Below are 22003 nucleotides of genomic sequence, written 5' to 3' on the forward strand. Positions count from 1 at the left end.
AAAAGACAATTGATCCTTGGAAGCAGATGGTGATTGCAGTCGTGAAATTAAAAGACAATTGCTCCTTGGAAGAAAAGCTATAAGCAACCTCAGTTCAGTTCAGTTCAGTTGCTGAGTCATGTCTGACTCTTTGCAACCCCATGAATCTAACCAACTTAGACAGCATATTAAAAAGCAGTGACATCACTTTGCCAACTCAGGTCTATCTAATCAAAGCTACGGTTTTTCCAGTAGCTATGTATGAATGTGAGAGTTGGACCATAAAGAAATCTGAGTGCCATAGAATTGATGCTTTTGAAATGTGGTGTTGGAGAAGACTCTTGAGAGTCCCTTGAACTGCAAGGAGATCCAACCAGTCCATCTTAAAGGAGATCAGTCCTGAATATTCATTGGAAGGACTGATGCTGAAGCTGAAGCTCCAATGCTTTGGCTACCTGATGCAAAGAATTGACTCCTTAGAAAAGACCCTGATGCTGGCAAAGCCTGAAGGCAGGAGGAGAAGGGGAGGACAGAGGATGAGATGGTTGGACGGCATCACCAACTCAATGGACATGAGTTTGAGCAAGCTCCGGGAATTGGTGATGGACAGGGAAACTTGGCGTGCAGCAGTCCATGGGGTCACAAAGAATCAGACACGACTGAGCAACTCAACTGAACTGAACTGAAATACACTTCCAGTTCCATGTCTCAAAGACGTTCCTTCAACCGTTTCCTCACCAGTGACCCCACACTAACATCCGGCTCTGTCTCTACCATTATCACGTCACCCACATCCACACACTGAGGTCCCCTCAGCCAAGCCTCCCCACCCACACCTCCTCACGTTGTCTCTCAGGGGCATGCTTCACCAAAGTCTGCAAGCCAACATCCTTTCACTAACGTCCCCACAGAAACGCCTCCACTAATGTCCCCCCGGTAATACCCTCTCACATTCGTCCCTCACAAACCACCCATCACCAGTGTCCCTCACTAAGGCGTCCTCAGCAGATCCCCACACTAACAGCCCTCACACACTTCACCATGTGCCCTCAGGGACACCCCACACTCACATTCTCACTAACCGCTCTTCCCAAAGTCACCTCCCCAACATCCCCACAGTAAAGGCCCCCGCATCTCATCACTAAGTCTCCCTCACTAATGTCCCCCAGCCACTTTCTTCCCCAAAGTCCCCTCAGGAACATCCTCTCATTAACGTAACTTCAGCAGCGTCCACAGCCCTGTCCTCTCACTGGTGCGTCCTCACAGGAGGCCTTCGTGACGTCCCCATGTCCACCTCTGCTCACCAGCCCCCTCTGCCTCCGCACTGCTGTCCCCTCGGTCCCACAACTTGATGGCAGCCACTCGGGCCTGAGGCTTCGGTGCTGCCTGAGCCCCTGCTGGGTGCCCACCATGCAGCGGGGCCAGCTGAGCCAAGGCTGTGGGAAAGGAGGGGGAGACCCTGTATTTCTGAGCTGACCTCACCCTCACACTCCCCACTGCCTGGAGAGGCCCCGCACCCTCACCTCCCAGCCCCTCAACATAGGAGGAAATGGCAAAGGCAGCCAGGGGTGACCCCCGGAGACGCAGAGAATCAGGCCCAGTGGGCTGGGGTTACAGGGTGGGGGCACATCACCCAGTGCCGGGGGAAGGGAGGGAGGTAGAGTTAGGGGCAGAGGCCGGTGCACCAGCAGATGAAAGCGCCCACATCTCCAGGAGGGCTGACAAAAGGAGCGATTGTGAGTGTCTGTTAATACCACTGCCTCAGAGAAGCAAACAGGAGCAGATGAAGGAGTCGGGAGGGAGCCACGGCGCCTCGGGGAGCACAGGACCCTCGGATGTGCCATTGCCGAGTGGCTTTAAAAACCCACTTGCAGTTCTTCTGAATGCCCCTTGAAAGGAACCCAGTCCCACCCCATACGGCCTGCAGGACCCCTCCCCACCCGCTGCGCTGCTCCGTGCAGGCAGGCCCCCGGTGAGCCTCTGAGATTGCTGGGCGCTGGCCCCTCTCCTGTCCCCACACTCCACGCTGCATCCCAGCTCACCTTCTTTCCTTAGTTCACCCCTTGGGGACCTTTCCGGAAATTTCTTTGCATTTGCACACAAACATGCATATGTGCTTGTACACACAGACAAGCACACCCACCGCACCCTGCTGGCTCACTGCCCTTGCTGGTTTGATTTGTAGGAGTTTTTCTGTTGGTCGATAGTAACTTCAAATAGGTTCCTGACATTTGCTCTGGTTATCGTGTCTTTTACCAAAAACAGGTTTTTAATTTCCCTATAAAGTATTGGGTTCTCTGCCTTGCTCCAGGAGGACAGACCCTCTACATCATTTTCTCTCAATATTCTGCATGGTTACCTAACAAGTGCACGCATACTTTTTGTCTTTCCCATGTGCACAGCCCGTCTGGAAAGAATTTCAGGGTGTGGTGATGTTTTGAAATTACTTTTAATGGGAATGTGCTGGAAGCCAGAGGCTGCCATAGTAGGAGCAGCTGAGGTGGGGAGACCCCGCCTCTGGGAAGGAGCTGGAGGTTGATGGATATTTAGGACTGGACAGACTAGTGCCCAACAGAAAAACAGGCTACACATGTGAACAGACCACAGAAAAGGAAATCCATCGTTAATATGACAAGACAGCCAACCTCAGATGTAACAGAAGTTTGAGGTGTGTTGGAAAGTGTATCTGTCAGCTCCTGCTACATAACAACCAGCCACGATGTCTCATGGTGGGACAGTTGGCATATATTTCATTCCTGAATCACCCACAGTCACCCGTGGTATCTCTACCTAAGACTCCAGGGGCTACCTCAGGCCAGCTAATGCCCTGGGGCTGTGGGTCGGTGGGGATGCTTAGGCCACGGCTGTGGCTGCTCAGGGAATCCTGTTCTCAGGTGGAGGTAAATGGTTCCCAGACAGGCAACAGGTGAGAGTCTCTTCTGACCTGGTTGTTACCATGCTCAACTCCTTTGCCCTATCCCAGCATCAGAGAGCTGAGGACACACTCTGCTGTCAGCAGTGAGAACCAGGGCTCCTCCAAATGGCCACAGAGCCGCGAGGGAACTGGGGTGCTGTGGCTCAGCAGGGCAACACCCTAGGACTCAGGGGTCCCCCACCCTGTGGGCTTGTGCAGGACACATACGGGGCACTGGCTCAGCAGGGCGACCCCCTAGGACTCAGGGATCCCCCACCCTGTGGCCTTGTGCAGGACACACACGGGGCTGAGAGGAGCAGCAGATGCTGAGGGCATACATGACCCCGTTGACTCGAACATCAGCTCACAGGGAAAACTGAACCTCTGTGTGGGAATCATGGGTTGATGTGAAAGGCGTCAAGGCTAACACATTATCTAGAAACAAAAATCAGCATTGATCTGCTCTGTTTAAGTAGTGTGGGAATGAAGAACATAAATTCACATGTGTTTGTGTTTGCATAAATAAACACTAAATCGGCACAAAGAGGGAATTCAGCGATTTCCTGATGAGGATGGGAAGGGGCTGGTGGGGACGAGGGGGCGGGGCTTCTCTATGGAATCTCTAAGCAGCCCTGGGTTTAGAACCAGGTGACCTGACGCACTGCCTGTTTTGAAAGACCTCAGCATGCAGACCCCCAGCAGCGCCCAGTCCTACAGCAGCTCTGACCCTCACCACCTGCAGCTCCAAGCCTCGTGGATGCCGCCCTCCTGGGGTACCCCCACAGGGCCCCCAGGTCACACCCCTTGCCCTCCTCCACCTCCACCTCCCAACACCCCAGGACCCTGTGGCCCGCCCTCCAGTGGCCGTCATCGTCATCATCAACTCACAGTTCCTGGACCAGAGTTGGCCCAGGTGGGTCTGAGAGGGTAACAGGCAGGAAGGCCAGAGGTCCCCAAGAGGCAGGAGGAAATAAGTGGCAGATGTCCTGCCTTGAGCTAACCAGTGTGTTTTTCTTATGGAAGTGTTTTTCTTAAGCTATGTTAAAGAAGCTATGTATTTGCTTTAGAATTTGCCTTTCTTCAAAATGGTTCCACCTAAGACTAACTTTTTATCTTTTTTCAAACCTTGGGCTGATAATGGCTCAACAAACCAGTATTCCTGTCAATTGTTTTATGGCTGGGGGTTGACTCACCTCATGCCATCCTATCTATTGCGGGAGCGGGGCCTGGTGAAACTCCCTCAGCCTTGAGTTGTCTCTCTTATCTGATTAATAGTTTTCTCCCTTGGACTGCAAGGAGATCCAACCAGTCCATTCTAAGGGAGATCAGTCCTGGGTGTTCATTGGAAGGACTGATGCTAAAGCTGAAACTCCAATACTTTGGCCACCTCATGCGAAGAGTTGGCTCACTGGAAAAGACTCTGATGCTGGGAGGGATTGGGGGCAGGAGGAGAAGGGGATGACAGAGAATGAGATGGCTGGATGGCATCACCGACTCGATGGACATGAGTTTGAGTGAACTCCGGGAGTTGGTGATGGACAGGGAAGCCTGGCATGCTGTGATTTATGGGGTCCCAAAGAGTCGGACACGACTGAGCGACTGAACTGAACTGAACAGACATAAAACACCTTGCTAGAAACTAGCAAGGGGGCACTCTTTTCCTGTCCCCTTCTGATGTCTAGGGGCTTCCCTAGTAGCTCAGTTGGTAAAGAATCTGTTTGCAATGCAGGAGATCCAGTTTTGATCCCCGGGTCAAGAAGATCCCCTGGAGAAGGAAATGGCAACCCACTCCAGTACTATTGCCTGGAGAATTCCATGAACAGAGGAGCCTGTCAGGCTACAGTCCATGGGATCACAAAAAGTCGGACATGACCGTGCGACTAATTTTCACTTTCACTTTTCACTTTTCTGATGTCTATGTCAGAAGTTTTCCCTATCTCTATTATGCTTTAAAAGAAACTCTGCTACACAAAAAACTCCAGTTAGTCAAGAATCATTTCTGACCCTGGATCAAAATCCTCTCCTCCGGAGGTCACGAATCCTGGTGTAACACACAGCTCGCAGAAACAACCTTTCAGGTCTGGGTCTTGTCCTGTTGCCCCCAGCCCCGGGAATGGGGAGCAGTGGGCGCTTTGCACCACTTTCCACCCCTCCCTCACTACCCAAGCCCTGCAGAGACACTCCTGGGACCCCCACCACTGAGCCTGCGCCCCTGAGCTTCCACCAAGAGAAGTCAGCGCCCAGTGCCTGGGACTCTCCCTTTGGGGACCGCAGGTCTGATGCTGTACTCTCTCCCCCCAGAACACGGGACCTGGCCCACACATCACTTTCACGTCCCTGGCCGCTTGCTGCTCTCATCTTCTCCTGCGCTGGGAGGAGCTGGCCCAGCCACCCCTCACCTTGGTGGATCCCCCGCCATTCCCCTGTCCGTCAGGCAGCATGGCCCTCATGCCTCCATGAGATCTGAAAGTCCTACTAAGGGGGCTCTGGCCCCCAGGACCCCAGGTACTCTGTGACCCTGTGTCACCTCGTGCTCCACCCCCATTCCCTCCCACTTGTCTCCCGTGTTTGGCACCTCATGAGGTCCCATTCCTGCCACTCAGCTCAGACCTCCCCCAAGCCCCTCACTGGTATCCCACGTGCATCCCACATGGACCCCACAGCCACCAGTGTGTCATCACTTTACTGGAGCCCCCAGGTCACAGAAGGTGGCACTGCCAACACCAGCCATGCCCACTCCTCACAGCCGCCTATCCTTGCCCCTCATATCCCCCCATCTGGGCCCCCGGGACGTGTCTGGAGGGGCTGCAAGGGGGAGTGGAGTCTGTCGAATGCCCGCTCAGCCGTCACTCTTGCCGGGCCTCCAGCTGGTCCAGCACCAGTGCTGCCTGCGTCTGGGCATCTTGCAGGAGGTCAGAGATGCGCTGGCGGACCTAACAGACACAGGAGCGCTGTCATCACCGCTCACCTGCCACCCACCCCACGGGCCCAGCCTCCCTGCCGGTTCCCTGGGCTGTCCACTCTGGGTGGCCCCGAGCCTCTGACCTGGAGAACTCCAGATCCTCACGGGCCTCTCAGTGGGGATGGGGGGTCCCTCTCTCTTTCCTGACGTTTGGGGCCAGCAAGGCCCAGCCCCCACCCTGCCGGTCTCCCTACTTTATCCACCACTGCTGAAGGCGGGGCTGTGTCCTCCAGGCCCAAAGGGGCAGCGCTCGAGTGGCTAGTGTGTTATCTCAATGCCCTGGGGTGGACAGGGCCTTCCCTGATGACAAGCTCAGCTTGGCTAGAGAGGCAGGTGGGGACCGACTGGCCCTAGTGCTCCCATTCCCAGTCAGGAAATCGCTTTTTAACAATCATCACAAAATCACAAACACAGGATGGTGGCCAGGGCTGGGAATGGGGGTGACACTGCGGGGCCTCCTCTGGAGTAGCGAGAATGTTCCAGCACTTGATAGAGGTAGTGGTCTCACAACCGTAAATGTGCCAACTGCCTCTGACTTGTATAATTTAACACGGTCAGTTGCACATTCTGTGAATTGTCCTCCGAAAAGAGTGACAATGAAATTGTCACAAACGCTGAAGCGGGACAATCGCACAGGCCAGCAGGTGCGCTCTGAGACCACGTGTTGCTGGTGCTGCAGTGCAGCCCATCCAGGGGACCCGGCCCTGGCCAGAGCCCCCAGGAGGGAGTGCGGGGGTGCCAGCAGGCACCCAGGCCACCCGCCCCCACAGAGACCCTGAAAGAAGGCCCCAGCCATCCCCTGAGGCTTGCGTTCTGCAAGACAGGCCTTTCCGCCCGCAACAGGTGGAGGACTGTCTCATCAGACAGATACAGCCCTCCCTCAAGGACATGCTAACCAGGTGCCCCCAGGCCCCACATGCGGGAACCAAGGCAACCTCCAGGCCCCTTGGTGAGCCTGGCCCGCGCCCCTGCTCACCTGGTCCTTAAACGCATCATCAGTGACATCCTTCAGGTTGATGAGCACATTGAAATATGCGCCAAACACACCTGTCTCCAGGGCCTTGGCTGCCACCTGCAATGGCCACGAGGCAGAACCAGCCGGCTGTTATGGGACAGACAGCGGGGCCTCCCCCTGCCCACTCCTCAGCCCAGGACATAGCCTGGGGGCCTCACGCCTCAACCGTGAAGATGGCAATCTAATCAGTCACTCGAGCAGGAAAGCATCCACACAGCCCTCGGGAGCCCGGAGTCACTGGACAGAAGCCTGGCCCTCTTCAAGGAGGGTCCCAGGGCCCCTGCGCCATCCAGTGTTCAGAGGCCCGCCCTCAGTTGACCACCCAGCAGTCCACACCCTGCTGACCTCGGCACTCAGACCCCGCGACCCAGTGACGCCTCAGGCACAGCCCAGGCTGGGTGCATGCGCAGTCACTCAGTCATGTCCAACACTTTGTGACCCCATGGACTGTAGCCCGCCAGGCTCCTCTGTCTGTGGGATGATCCCAGGCAAGAATACTGGAGTGGGTTGCCGTTTCCTTCTCCAAGGGCTCTTCCCAACCCAGCGATGGAACCTGCGGCTCCTGCATTGGCAGGCAGATTCTTTACCACTGAGCCACCTGGGAAGCCTGGAGCTGGTCGTAGGGGGCCTTTAACAACAAGCACAGCGTGTTGGCCGCTTACAGGCCTTGAGGGGTCACAGAGATGGGCAGCACATGCTGGGCCAGGAAGACCCAGAATTCAGGAACCATGGCCTCTGTGCTCAGGCAGCTTCTAGAACCTTCTCAACAACTCGCAGGCGGCCACCTCCCAGGAAAGACAGATAAAGTCCTTACGGCCTGAAGACCAGACACTGGAAAAAGGTGTCTCTCTGTAAAGACCACGTGGCTGGGGGCCTCGGATCGGGCTGTAGACAAGCAGCACTGGGGGTGACAGCCCTTGTCCCCAGGCCTCCATGCAGAGGCGACAGACAGGGCATGCGTGCACGTCTGTGAGCGCCTGGGGTTTCTGGGAGAGGGGTCAACGGGGAGGAGGGCGGCCAGGGCCTGGGGGAACAATCAGAGTTGGACTCTGGAGCACACTCCAGTGTCTGCCTCTGCTGTGTGACCTGGAACAAGGTCTTAGCAGAGCCGGCCCTGTGGGCTGAGACGGACCGAGACACCCTGTGAGCACTCACGTCTGCTGGCTCACTGAGCAGCTGTGATGCCCACTGATCCCTCACTGTGCCCCGGCAGCAGGGCTCTGCCATGTACCTGCAGGTCTGACCTGCAGGCCAGGTTCACGCACAGGGCCAGCTCTCGCAGCGCTGGCCACAGCGAGGCCACCGTCTCCGCCAGCGCCAAGGGCACAGCCACCGCCTGCTTCAGCCCCTCCTGCAGGGCGGCCGCACGTCTGGAAGCAAGGGCATTGGCGGTCAGGGCCCAGGGCGCCCAGACACCCCCAGTCCCTACCCGATGGCTCCTCGAGGAGCCCAAGGAACCAGGCTGGGGACCACAGGGAGATCGCTGTTCGGCCACAGCACACCCGGGGGGACTGCCCAGTACCAGGGATGTTCGCCGCACTCACCTGTCCTTGTCCTCAGGTGTGTCCTTGGGCAGCTTTGTCGCTTTCTGCAGAGCAAGCACACAGTGGGGTGAGGGACTGTGACAAGGGGACTGAGAGCCCGGGGAGGGCGGGGGCCAACACAGCGCCCACCACCTCCAAGTTTGCTTCCGTGGATCACAAATCAAGGGCCACCTGTGAGAGACTGGGGAGGGGCCGGAGGGGACTGAGGGCTCCAGCACCAGTCTTCCCCACCCACTCCAGGGGAGGCAACTGTGCGACCCCAGAGACCAGCAGGAAGGTTCGGGCCGTGTCACCCCACCCCCGAGGGCGACATATAACCCAGGCCTCCTTCCAGGAAGTATGAAACTGCTCCTCCCACTGCCCCGCCCATGAGAGACGCACCAAGAGACCATGTGACCTCCAGGTCGGATGGCCACATTGTCAGGGGACCTCAGGAGGGCCACTCCAGGCACCACCCGCACAAGCTCTGCTGGGGCCACCGGGCAGCATCCTTCATGCAGGAATGCACTCACCCAGGGGTGAAAGCCTCCCCCAAGTCATACAGCCATCCACTGAGGCCTGGCGACGGAGGCCAGCTGTCCACCCAGGGGCCCAGGTGCAGACTAGACTTGGCCCAAACCCGAACCCCTCAGCAGGGCTGGCCCAAGGCCTCCGCCCCAGGCATGCCCAGAGCGCCATCCAGCCTCATACCAGGTCTTGCCCCAAGGTGGCTCCAGGCCGGGTGCTCACAGCTTCCCCAGCAGGCCCTCCTCCCCCGCGGGGTCCAAGCACCCCTCTTCCCTCCTCTGTCCCCTGCTGCCTCTGCTCTCACACACACTTGGGGCTTCTTGACCTTGAACTCACACCTCAACCTTCCTGCAAGTCCCCTGACCTCCACCCAGGTCTGACGGACACCCTTCCTCCAGAACCTCCTGAACAAGGGCGGTCTGGGCCTAGCCTCCCAGCTCCAGGGGCCCTTTCCGTCTGTCGCTGAACTGTCTTCTTTGACTGCTGACACTGTGACTGACTCTGTTACCATGTAAAGGTTTCCGTTCCCACCCTTTTGGGGCCAGAGCTCTTCCCTGAGGACTCGGTCTTCCTCCAGCATCTGCGGGTCTGGGTGTCGGCCCATCAGCAGGACGCAGGGAGCAAGGCATGGGGATGCTGAGCCTGGCTGACCCTCAGGGCAGGTGTCCTACTCTCCCCCAACCCCCAGCCCTGCAGAGACTCCGACCTGGGGTCACACCTGCACCAAACCTGCTGGGCTCAACCCAAGAGCAGCCGGCCCACTGTCCCCTCCCTCCAGGCCCCCTGCTCTCCAGACGTCTGTGCTAGTGGCAGTCTCCCCCTCACCCCGTGACCCTGGCCCACCTTTCTCTCCTCTGGAGACCCCCATCCCTGTCCACTTGAGCCCACTGTCCCTCAGGTCCTGCTCCACTGGGCCAGTGGCGACAGCCCGCCTGCACACGCACCAGGTAGGCCTCGAAGGCCCGGGCGTCAGCGTCCACCGTCGCAGTCAGCTCCGCCACGGCAGCATGGAAGGGTGGGATCAGGCGTCGCATGGCCACATCCAGGTGCTCAAACTGGCGCCTCCCATAGGTCATGAGGCCAGCCATGGAGGCCAGCGCGGCGCCCTGGGGAGAGCGCCCTGATCATGGGACCAGCCCCGGATCGGGCGCACCCACCCCCGCCGCCCACCCCACCTCCTCACCCTGGGCCCCACTCACCATGGCTGCACTGGCTGCAGCCACGGAGCCGCCCCCCGGGGCTGCCGAGCGGGCGCCCACGGCCCGGATGAAAGCGCGCAGGGGCTGGTCCACGAGGCTTTGCTCAGGCCCTTCCTGGGGGACCAGGTACCTGCGGGGCGGGGGCGGTCAGGGGGTCCAGGGTGCGGATGGACTGGGGTCTATGTCGGAGGGTCCTGGGTCATTACTTCTAGGCTAGGAAGGTGGGACTGGGGGGTCCCTGGCTCACACCAGCACAGGAGAGCGGACACGGGCCCTGTTTGCAGAGCAGCCACCCCGAGAGCAGCTGTGACCAGTCAGGAGCTGTGTGAGGACCTAGTGGGACCTGCTGGGGCCTCACTGGGTCCCCCAACAAACCCCCAGCCCTACACTTAGTGAGGAGTAGAGCTCCAGATGACCAAGGGGGTCTCTGCACAGGGGTGGGGGTCAGGGGCTGCTCACTCGATGATCCGCTCCTTGGGGTTGAAGGGAGACAGGGAGTCCAGGCCCAGCCGGTTCACCACCTGGAAGAGGGCCCGGTGACTAGGGTCGCCTCCACACCAGGCCCCACTCCTGCCACTGTGGGGGTGCTCCCAGCCCTGGTGTGGAGCTTGCAGGGACACAGCTGCCACCCACACACCCCCACACCCACCAGCAGTCCTGCAGACAGAAGCCCTTCAAGGTAGGTGCCCTGCCGGGCCCCGGACTCCACCCACAGCACTGCCCCGGGGAGACCCAGGCCCAGTGTGACCCGTCCTCCCCACATGCAAGCCTGTGCTGGAAAGGGGCCGAGACAACTGCTTCCTGGTTGGGGTTCCAGCTCCTGGGAAGCAGTGGCTCAGGCTCTCAAAGGCCCAGAGCAGCATAAGCAGCCAGCTATGACCCTCGATGTGTGATGAAAAGTGACATTTACCCAACTTCAAAACAAAGTTGGAAATATCCTTTTGGTGAAAGGAATTCCCCATATCAGAGAGGAATTCCTTTCACCTAAAGATGCATTTAGGACATGTCATGGTGCTGATGCTGGCAACACAGTCCCAGCTCCTCTGAGCCACATGGGGACACATTCCATGCAGAACAGAAAGTGACAAGTACGGGACAAGTTGAGAGCCAGGGATGGCCCGAGGTCTCCCAGAGGGCGCGGGAGCGAGGTGGGAACATAGCAGAGGGCGCCCGAGAGCAACCCACCTGCTGCAGAAAACCTCAGAAAAAGGAACAGAACTGTCAGAATGGACTTTAGCACCCACAAGCCTGGCAGAAAGTAAAGGAAACCATCCATGGCCAGGAGTGCCCATAAGTGCCCAGAAAGTTCTCCCTGCCCTGAAGCTGGGTCCACCCGGAGACGCCTGAGCCATCTCTCAGGAGCAGGAGTCAGACGGAAGACCCCTGGAAGACAACATCTCCAAGGATGAATTTGGAGAGAGCCACCCTTCACAGCAAATAATCGAGATCCTTTCCAGTCTGAAACTTATGTTTGATGAAGCCCCCAGATGGTGAAGCCCCAGAAAATATCTTTCCTGGGAATTGTAACCTGAGAGGGAGAGAGGCCACGGTTCACACAGAATTCTTTTCTGTGTGGCTCCAAAGCCCAAACAAGAGGCTCATCTACAGGGCCCAAGCACCTGTCTGAAGCAATACAAGTTTAAACCAGTGACCAAGAATTCAGGAAGATCCCCTGGAGCAGGAAATGGCAACCCAGTCCAGTATTCTTGCCTGGAGAATCCCACGGATAGAGAAGCCTGGCGGGCTACAGTCCAGGGGGTTGCACAGAGTCGGACATGACTGAGCAACTAGGCATGACCAAGAATCACCACAGAAGAAACCCAGTGTCAGCAGGCATGATCGTTTGGAAAGCCAGACCTTCAAAGACTGCCGATCTCAGAACCTTCAGGTAAAGAATATAAAATACTATGGTTTAAAGAAGCAGTAGATAGCATCAAACATGTTAATAAACGATAAATAGATGTGGGAGAGGTGAAAGTGTCTTATGGAAAAAGGATGGAGGAGGGAAATTCTTGAGGCTGGATTTCAAGAGGCACAAAGTATTTATATGTCTTCAACTGTCTCCCCAGGGAGTGCTTATTAACAACAACAGGAAGAATAGGAACCCCACAGTGATAACGACGGGTTGGGGACACCAGTTCAACAAGGGGACCCAGGTAACGCCCTGAGGGGGACACCCCGTCACTTCTGTGATGCTCTGGCCAGAAACACACAAGCACACCCAGCCCTGAGAAAGGTCAGACCAGTACCCAGCGAGCAGCACTCACAGCCCATCATGGTCAAGGAAGGACAGGGAGAACTGGGGCCCCACTCCAGATTAAAGGCCGTAAAAGACAAGGCACGTGGACCCACTCCTGGTCTGGGGCGGAGCCAGGAGAGGGAGACACTGACATGATTTGATTACAGTCTGCCGATTAGAGCAGATCGTACTGTGCTGAATTTCCTGATTTTGATCATTGCACTGCGGTTGTGTAACACAATGTCCTTGATCTAGACAAATACACTGAATAAATGAGGCATGAAGGGCCCAGTGTCTTCAATCTACTCTGAAACGGTCCAGAAAGAAATGTGATTGTGCGTGAACGTAGAGAAAGATACAGAAAATGGTGCAAAACACAATAGGTGCGTCTGGAGAGAATAAAGCAGCTCCTGATACTGTGTGTGCACCCCTTCAGGGAGCAAGAATTACATCAAAATAAAAATGACACAGAACTTTGTAACGGCCGGAAAGAGAAAAAACCAAGCTATGAAGTGCGTAAGTGATTAAGAAAGTGAGGCCTGAGAAAACCACAGCAAATACAGAGGGGGAAAAACAGAAAGTACAGAAAAAAACAGGATAAATGGAAGAAGAAAATGCTACCATGGAGTGACTGTGTCTGCAAAGTGAAAGACCCAAACACTGAATCAAAAATATTAAAGAAAACATTCCTGAAACTGAACAAGAATGAATCTGTAAATCACACAGACCCCTGTTCTAAAGAAAAAGAATAATCAACACCAAGACACATATGGCAGAGTTACTGAAGTTCAAGGATTAAGACAGTTCTTCAAGCATCAGGGAGGAAGAACCGGTCAGCAGGGGTGTGGAAGTTACCAGACTCCCCCACCACACACACAGTGACTTTATTCCAAAGGTGGCAAAGATGTGCCTGCAACATTCTCAGGAGAAAAGCAAGTGATCGGAGGTTTTGGTTCTCCTTTACTGGTGTTGTTGTTTAGGTACTAAGTTGTGTCTTTGCAACCCATGGACCTCCAGGACCCACCAGGCTCCTCTGTCTATGGGATTTTCCAGGCAAGAATATTGGAGTGGGTTGCCATCCCCTTTTTCAGGGGATCTTCCTGACCCAGAGATCAAACCCACGTCTCTGTGTCTCCTGCATTGTCACGTGGGTTATTTACCACTGAGCCACCAGGGAAGCTCTTTGGTTGTCCTACAGTTTTGAAAGAATGAAGTCACACAAAGACATTCCCAAACACACTAGAACCCACAGAATAAAGCCCCCTTGAGCCTTTCTTCAGAAACCTGCTTGACTGTGAAATCCAGGCAACAGACCGAGAAAGGACAGAGATGCACAGTGACCTCACTTAAGTACGGAACCAAGCTTAAATACCTACATATTTAATTCACGTGGACAGGGTTACAGAAGGTAAATGGTATACTCGGACAATGTAAAAATAACAACCAAGCCATTTAAATCTGGACCAGCAATGACAGCTCACACGGTGCACTAATTTTCTTGTCTTTCTTCACCAAGAGTCAAGAGACATTCTAAGAATGATTAAGAGCTAAAGGAATAAGTATACTATGCAAACTTAGAAAGTTAACCACCAAAAACTAACAAATGAATTCAGCGAGGTAGCAGGATGCCAAGTCAACCCACAAAGCTCAGTGCATTTCTGAACACTGGCAATGGACACTGAAGAGCAAATTACAGAAACAATTCCGTTTTCAGTAGCATCAAAAAAAAAAGAAAAAGAAATACTTAGGAATTAGTTAACTTCACCAAGGAAGTGAAAGACTGCAATGAGAACTACAAAACATGCTGAAAGGCGCTAAAGACACTCAAGGGGACACAGCCCAAGTCCAGGGCGGGAAGACGGTGCCGTGACATGGAACACCACCCAGTGACCGGCGGGGGCAGTATGAGCAATACCGTTCTGACAGTACCTTTCAGAGACACAGGAAACCCCATCCTGGACTCTGGTGATGGCCGTACAGCTTCATAAACGTCCTTAACACCACTGACCAGCACGCTTAAATATGGCTAAGATGGGAAATTTCATGTCATGTGTATTTTACCGTAATTTTAAAGCTGAAAAAATATTTAAAAGAACCAACTCCCTAAAAAAAAAAATGACACAGCTCTAAAAAGCCGGGAGCTAGAGAAGGGAGAAAAGACGGGGGTAAACAGCAAGAGCTGCACTCTCATGTGCGCAGCAAGCGGCCTGCACATCGCAGACCTCAAGCTTCACAGACAGTGAGCTTTTGACAAATTCTGTAGCAACGCTGCTTCACACAAGCCTATGGGTGCCCTTTTTCCAACAGCATGTGCTCACTGTGTGCCTCTGCGTCACATTTTGGTAATTCCCACAATATTTCAACCCTCCACCAGCATTAAAATCACAACTCTGAAAGCTCAGATGAAGGTTAGCATGTTTTTTTAGCAATAAAGTACTTTTAAGTATGTGCACAGTTTTTTTAGACACAGTGATATTGCACACTTAACAGACTATAGCCTAGTATGAACATAACTTTTATATACATCAGAAAACCAGAAAATCGTGTGAGTGGCTTTATTGGGATATTCGATTTATTTGCAGTGGCCTGGAACCGAATATCTTTGTGGTGCCTGCACTGATAAAAATTGACAAATCACATTGATACATTTAGATAGATTTTAAGTTAATAAATCAAAAGTGGAGATAAATATGTTAAGTTATGGGCTTCCCTGATGACTCAGCAGTAAAGAATCCACCTGCAATGCAAAAAGATCCAGGAGACATGGTTCAATCCCTGGGCTGGGAAGATCCCCTGGAGAAGGGCATGGCAACCCACTCCAGCATTCTTGCCTGGAGAATCCCCAGGGACAGAGGAGCCTGGCTGGCTACAGTCCATGGGGTCACAAAGAGTCAAACACAACCAAGCAACTAAGCACAGCACCAGTATTCTTGCCTAGATTATCCCATGGACAAATGAGCCTGACAGGTTACAGTCCATAGGGTCGCAGAGTTGGACACACAGAGTTGCATCCACACATTATATTGCCTCCATATAACTGGAAGGAAACCACATCCTCTCTGTCTAAAAACAGGACAAAAGCAAGTCCAAGTATATCTGCTAGATCGGTAAATACAAAAGGATAAACCCAACAACCAAAAGACAAAAACTCTCAGAGAAATCCAGTCATGTACTCATTTTAAGAAATATCTTCAAAACAGAACCACCCTGAGGCCAGAGCAACAAGATGGCAAAAGCTGGCTAGAGGGACCCAGGACCACAGGAACCATGTGGTGAATAGCCCATGGAGGCTAGACTCACACCCCCAAATCTGGACAGGTCAGGACCAGAGGAGGGGCAAGTCCCTCCATCCAACTGAGCCCAGGCACCCCCTCTCACAGAAGTTTCACAAGACTGAATATATTTTATATCATAGAGAAAACCCCAACAGTGTCCACCAAGTGAAAAATGTGATCTCAACTTGCAGGCACAGACAATAAAACAAAGAAGGAGAAGTAGGAGGCCACATGGACAGGAGCCCAGGCCTGGGGAGCAGGTGCCTGGAGCAGCCGCCCTGCTCTCTCTCAGGACTCCCAGCACCCATCCCCAGCCCCACCCTCACGGGCCCTGCCCACCAGCCTGAGCCGCTGCTCCTCCTCCAGGAGGAACAGATTCTCCTGCTTGCAGTAGAAGGCGGCCGCATCCAGCAGGGCCTTCAGAGGCACCAGGCCCACCAGCTGCGAGCCCACCACCGGGAGGCTCAGCTCCTGTGGAGGGTGGAGGGCGGAGGTCAGAGATCGAGGCATCAGCACCCAGGCAGCCGGGCTGGGGAATATGCGGAGGACCTGCCCCGCTCACCTGGGCTTCTCTGCAGGTCTCCTCATAGACTGTGTGCAGCCCTGTGACCTCAAAGTCCAGGAGGTTCATGGACACCTGAGCCAGGTTCTTCTCATCCAGGTACCAGCCGATGCCCTGCACCTTGCTCAGGCGTCCTGGCTGCAGAGGACAAGGCTCACCCAGCCCGGCCCTGCCTCTCCTCGCACCCCGCACTGACAGTCCCCTCCCCCTGCATCCCCTCAACTGGCCCAGGGCCTCCCTTCTGCCCCAGACACGGGGACAAGGCAGGCCGTGGCCTGAAGACTGTGCAGTGCAGACTTGCTCTCCCGGTCTCTCATCTGATCGTGGGAGGGGCCTGCCCACCACCGGAAGCAGAGCCCCCAAAGGCGGCTCACCCCACACAGGGTCCAGGCTCAGACCAGGCCCTGCTGTCTGGCCAGCATTCCACCCTATCCTTGTCCTGGGGGCTGGCTCCTTCCTCCCATCCTACCCCTGCCCTAGAGGCCAGCTTGCAACTCTTGCTTCTTGGGGCACTCACTCCCTCCTAGGGGGGACCTCCGACTTCTGACCTCAGTGGAGCACAGAGCAGGACTGGGGAGTTGCCATGCTTTTGTGCTGTGCTTGCCAATGGCTGAGTGTTCGGGAAAGAAGTCAGGCCCAGGTCTCTGAGGGTGGAGGCTGACAGGTGCAGAGCAGGGCCTCCTTCACCAGGTGTGTCTTTGTCTACCTGTGTCCAATGCAAAGTTTCTGCAGAAGTGGTGCTCAAACTAGGTGGGAGTTCCTATGGCAGACTTGGTGGATCAGGGCACCGGGGGATACCTGGGGCTCAGGAATGCCTGTTTTCCTATCAGCATGGAAATGCTGCAGTATGTTGACCACAGCTGTAGCCCTGCTGCTTCCATGGAAAATGTCCTTAAAGACCTGCTCCCCAGCCTCAAACCCTGGAATCCTGACCCTGCCAGTCCGGCATGGCATGGACACCGAGGTGGGCAGGACCTGTGGTCAGCGGGTCCACACATGGTGCCCAGCCTTGACCCTCTCTGGGAGCTCCTCAAGATTCAACAGGGACGGGCCAGGCCTCATGGGACTGCAGCTGCCAGGTGCCCACCTGGTCCTTCCCACGACCCTGCTCACGGAGATTGAGGGCGATGCGGTGTGCCTGCTCCTTGGTGCTGAGCAGGTTGATGTTGAACGCGAGGAGGAATTTCCGCGCCCCTGTGGCAGTGGCCCCCCAGCTGGGAACGAAGGAGCTGGGCCCGAAGTCGGGTGCCCACTCAGCCTGCTTGAGCTGTGGGGAGACGGGCAGGTGAGGGAAGGGGGGAGGAGGGCCCACCCCAGACCGCCCCCTGCTGAGGGGCACGGCACCTTCTCAGGGAGGGCCTCGTACTCCCCAGCCCGGATGGCCGGCAGGGACTGGCGGCTGGTCATCCGCGCCGCCTCGCCATAGAGGTACACTGCAAAGGGACCTGGCGAGTCAGGCCCCCGGTGGCAGGCATTGCAGGACCCCGTTCCTGCAACTCCGTCCTGCTGGCAGCCCCCATCTCTGTGCACCATCAGGTGGGTGTGGGTGGTCACTGACGGGCACTCTGTATGGGCAGGACCCCTCTTCTGCCCACCCAGGGGCAGGGAAGGCCCCACCCCCACTGCCCAGGCTCTGATGCCCCAGAAAAAGCCATTGTTCGCCCACAAGAGTTGGGAGCAGGCACGCAGGGCTGGAAGGATATTCATGTTTCTCTTCAAAGTGCATTTTCGCTGAACAAAACATGGAATATGGAGGAGAGAAAACAAAGCTCACCGCCAGCTCCCAACACCTGCACGAGGCAGGAGACCTGTCCCCAAGTCGGCCCATCGGCCCACGGGCAGGGGCTGGGCCTGCGCCTGGTATCTCAGGTGTCCACCCGCATGTGCTGGGCTTCCCCTTGATTTGCTTAATTCCCCAAAGAGACTGCTAAGGGCTTTCTGTCTGTCCATCTTGCTCAAGCCCTTCACAGAGCCGCTACTCAAGCCCACTGCCAAGCAAGGCTGAGAGTCTGCCAGCTCCCTGACGGCCGGGACCCTGTCCTCACAGGTTCTCGTCATCGGAGAAGGGGGACATACTCCGGCCTGTCAAAAACCGGCATGGCAGGCTTTTTTCCCTTAAAATCTGCATTTTTAAGGATGTAAGAGCAGAGACCCTCACAGGGTGCCTGCTGCTGCTGCTGCTGAGCTGAGGTGAGGAGGGTCCGCCCGCCCTGGGCTCTCACCTGGCACACCCAGCTCCTCTGCCAGCCGCTGGCCAAAGGCCTGGGCACAGAGCACACACTCGTCCATGGTGACGCCCCTCACCGGGATGAAGGGGCACACGTCCAAGGCGCCCATCCGGGGGTGCTCCCCTACACAGAGATCGGGCTGAGGAAGGGGGGCCGAGGTGTGGAGCCCCATCCTCCGGCCCCTTCAGACTGACCACAGGGCCCCAGAGAGCAGACACTGAGCACTGGCCTGTCGGTGGTGAACCCCTGCTCTCCATAACGACCACCTGCGCTCTCAGGGAGGGGACTCCTTACCCCACTGCCCTACAGGGTGTCCTCAGAAGCCGAATCCCACTGCAGGCCAGCAACCCACGGCCAGATGGCAGCCCCACGTCCCCTCCCCCAAGCAGCCCCCCAGATGGCAGCCCCACGACACCTCCCCCAGGCAGCCCCCCAGATGGCAGTCCCATGTCCCCTCCACCCAGGTGGCCCCCCAGATGGCAGTCCCATGTCCCCTCCACCCAGGCGGCCCCCCAGATGGCAGTCCCACGTCCCCTCCCCCCAGGCAGCCCCCCAGATGGCAGTCCCATGTCCCCTCCACCCAGGCGGCCCCCCAGATGGCAGTCCCATGTCCCCTCCACCCAGGCAGCCCCCCAGATGGCAGCCCCACGTCCCCTCCCCCAGGCAACCCCCCAGATGGCAGTCCCACATCATCCCCTCCCCCAGGCAGCTTCTTTGAGATAAGCCTTGGTTGACCTTCACCAGTTGGAATCACTCATGAATTCCCTCCCCTTCTGTGAGAGGCCAGAGACCTTGCCCTTTTGACCAGTTCCCCATGTGTACATTGGCCTTTGACACTGCCGCCCAAAGAATGTGTTTGGTTTGTGGGCTGTTGACAGTCAGGGCTCTGTCCCCCATACCCAGGGCCCGTGCAGAGTGCAAGCACCTTGCTGCCGGCCACTCTTGGGCCCCTGAAATGTAAATGCGGTCCAAGGAGCATCCGGTGAGCCTGTTGGCCCCTTGCCCTCTGCAAGTCCTAAGCGCGAGGCAGGCCGTCCTCCCCCGCCCTCACCTCTGTGCCGGCTCATGTCGATGAGCCGGTGGGCAGCGCGGGCAGCATTGAGGGCCCCCTCCACCACATCCTCAGGGCGCCCCACGAAAGTGTAGACGGTGCGGTTGGTGGAGGGGCCGGCATCCACGTCCAGCAGCACGCAGCCCGGGGTCTGCGCCACCGCTCGAGAGATGGCATCAATCACCTGGGGGTGAAGCCGGGCCTGCGCCTCTGTCTCCCCGCAAGGAGGAGGGCGCAGGAGCTGCTGGGGCCCAGTCTGTCCTGCTCCCACCCGGACACAGGGCCAGGAGCTGGCGCTGGGCATCTGGGAGCAGCGACAGGCAGCCCCATGGGGAGAAACTGAGGCAGGGAGCAGAACTGGGTGGGGGGCTGCCAGGGCCCCTAGAAGGTGACTGCAGGCCAAGGTCACAGAGGGTCGGGGCCCCGCCCCCAGGCAGCCCAGAAGCTCCCAAGGCAGTAGGAAGGCCTGCCCAGTGCTCTGTGACTCAGTTTCCTGCAGATAACCTGGGGACAAGGACAGGTGGGGGAGGGGAGACTGTGCCCCACACAGGGACCCTCAGACAGCTGCATGGCTCAACCTTCGGGGTTCCACCTTCACCCGCAAGGCCAAACGACCTGCCCAGACCTGGACCAGGACCCCTGACTGGTTGCCCACCCACTGCTCCTTCCTCACCCTTTCCAGAAAAGACCGTCCCCAGACCCCACCCCAAACCATGCCTTCCTGGCCCCAAGCCCCTTGTGCCGCCCTGGCCGCCCTCACCTCCTGATTGTTCCCCTCTGAGAAGTTGGGGACACATTCCACCAGCCGGGACATGGTCCAGACCCTGACCCAGAGGCTCCTTTCACCAGCAGAGGTGGGAAGGAGGCTGGCGGGGATTTTATTCCCCAGTCAGGGCCCTCCCTGCACCAGGCTTCTTATTAACTGGGCAGACGGGGGAGGGGCAGAGCCAGGCCGCTGCTAGGTGGCCAGCAGCAGAGGAGGTGGAGGGGAGGATCGAGACCTCTGCCCAGGTGAGTGTGGGCTCCCTTGAAAGAAGCACTGGACTCCTGGGGGAAGTCCTCAGCAGGCTACAGCCTCAGGTCACCCCAGGCTCCAGGCTCCAGGCCCAGTTAGGCCCAGGGCCCCCTGGTGACCCTCTGGGTGACCCTCCTGGCCACTGTTTCTTTGTGGAACAGCTGAGCCTCAGGGCCACAGAGGGACAAGAGGGACCATGTGTAAGACCCTGGATCTACCTCTCAGCAGAGGTCAGCACAGCTGGCTGGCAGGAGGGTGGGTATTGGTGGGAAGGGGGGCAGTGCAGGCCCTTTGCACTGGGGAGGGGCAGGCAGATGAAGCCCAGCTCCCCACCCCACTGAGGCCAGAGGATCCCCACAAGGGGCCACGTACCCCCAGGTCAGCAGCACAGGGCCCTGAGCCGAGAGGGCTAGCTCAGGTCAATGCCATCTTGAAGTCCTTCATGATTTTTGAACTGGGGGTGGTGCTGTTTCCCTTCTGCAAAGGCCCACCATCACGTGGTCCCCCTGGCAGCACACGGACCCCCGCAGGCCCCTCCGAAAAGCAGCCCACGCTATCCGTGGTTCTCCTGGCATTTGGTGCCACACATGGCCTTTGGGGTGATCGGGTCCAAGACCATGTCACTCCTCTCACAGTCACATGGGGCCAGGAGAGTAGATACCCAGGTCTTTCAGGCCCCCAGCTGTCTGGACGGTTGGAAGCCCACCCCTCTAGCAGCTGCTCATGGGAACTGGAAGACAGAGAAGTGGCTGGGGGCAGGCCCATCCCGTGCAGTTGCAGCTCCCAAGTGACTGTGGGTGAACGTGGGTGACCAGCCACCGCACATAGTCCCAATCCAAGCCCCAGCACCACCTGGCCCTCACCCCAGCACGGCCTGGAGCCAGGGTCTTTACCGAGGTTTTGAGGTTAAAATGCAGGCACTAAGCCGGGTCCTAATCCTGTAGGACTGGTGTCCTTATGAGAAGGAGTGAGACCAGAGACGCACGGGGAGGATGACACGTGAGGACACCGGGCGGAGACAGCTGTCTGCATGCCAAGGAGGGAGGCCCCGGAGGAACCAGCCCTGTGGCACCCCCATCTCAGACTTCAGCCTCCAGAATTGTGAGATGATAAATGTCTACTGTTCAAGCCGCCCCGTCGGTGGTGTTTGTTACAGCACCCGAGCTGTCTGAGACAGGGGTCTGAGGAGCCGGGGCATCTGGGACACGCCAGGCTGTGGGGAACAAGGGACAGGAGTCCTGGCACCTTCAACCTCCTACCTATGGCAGAGGAGGAGCCAGGGAGGGGTCGGTCACAGGGCCCCAGGGGGCCACCTGCCCTCTCTAGGCCTCAGGAGAGATGGGGGCTGGTGTGGAAGTTGGGCGGCAGAGGGCTGTGTGTCCTATGGAGATGGGTCTGGCCCAGGGCTTGGCCACAGCTGGGAATGCAAGATGCACAGAGGGGACCCAGTGTGATGCCAAGACCAGTACTGGGGGGCAGTTTTGAGACATTAAAAATGCTGGCAGGTGCTAAA

The 22003-nt window shown here is 56.9% G+C and overlaps 1 protein-coding gene across 1 annotated transcript; it reads right to left on the reverse strand.

The window, feature by feature from the left end:
• Nucleotides 1-5610: 5610 nt before the first annotated feature.
• On the reverse strand, nucleotides 5611-20309 carry FTCD (formimidoyltransferase cyclodeaminase). Its single transcript, XM_055415635.2, has 14 exons — nucleotides 20236-20309; nucleotides 19476-19659; nucleotides 18419-18547; nucleotides 17541-17629; nucleotides 17284-17463; nucleotides 16197-16334; nucleotides 15974-16105; nucleotides 10580-10641; nucleotides 10121-10250; nucleotides 9866-10027; nucleotides 8415-8458; nucleotides 8102-8240; nucleotides 6832-6927; nucleotides 5611-5826 (listed from the first exon to the last, which is right to left on the reverse strand). Exons 1-14 carry the CDS (start codon nucleotides 20287-20289, stop codon nucleotides 5740-5742), a joined length of 1626 nt encoding a protein of 541 aa, XP_055271610.2. The 5' UTR covers nucleotides 20290-20309; the 3' UTR covers nucleotides 5611-5739.
• Between the last annotated feature and the right edge of the window lie 1694 nt (nucleotides 20310-22003).

This window comes from Moschus berezovskii, chromosome 1 (assembly GCF_049115385.1).
Source record: "Moschus berezovskii isolate FMDL1 chromosome 1, NW_MosBer_1.0, whole genome shotgun sequence".
Lineage (NCBI taxonomy): Eukaryota > Metazoa > Chordata > Mammalia > Artiodactyla > Moschidae > Moschus > Moschus berezovskii.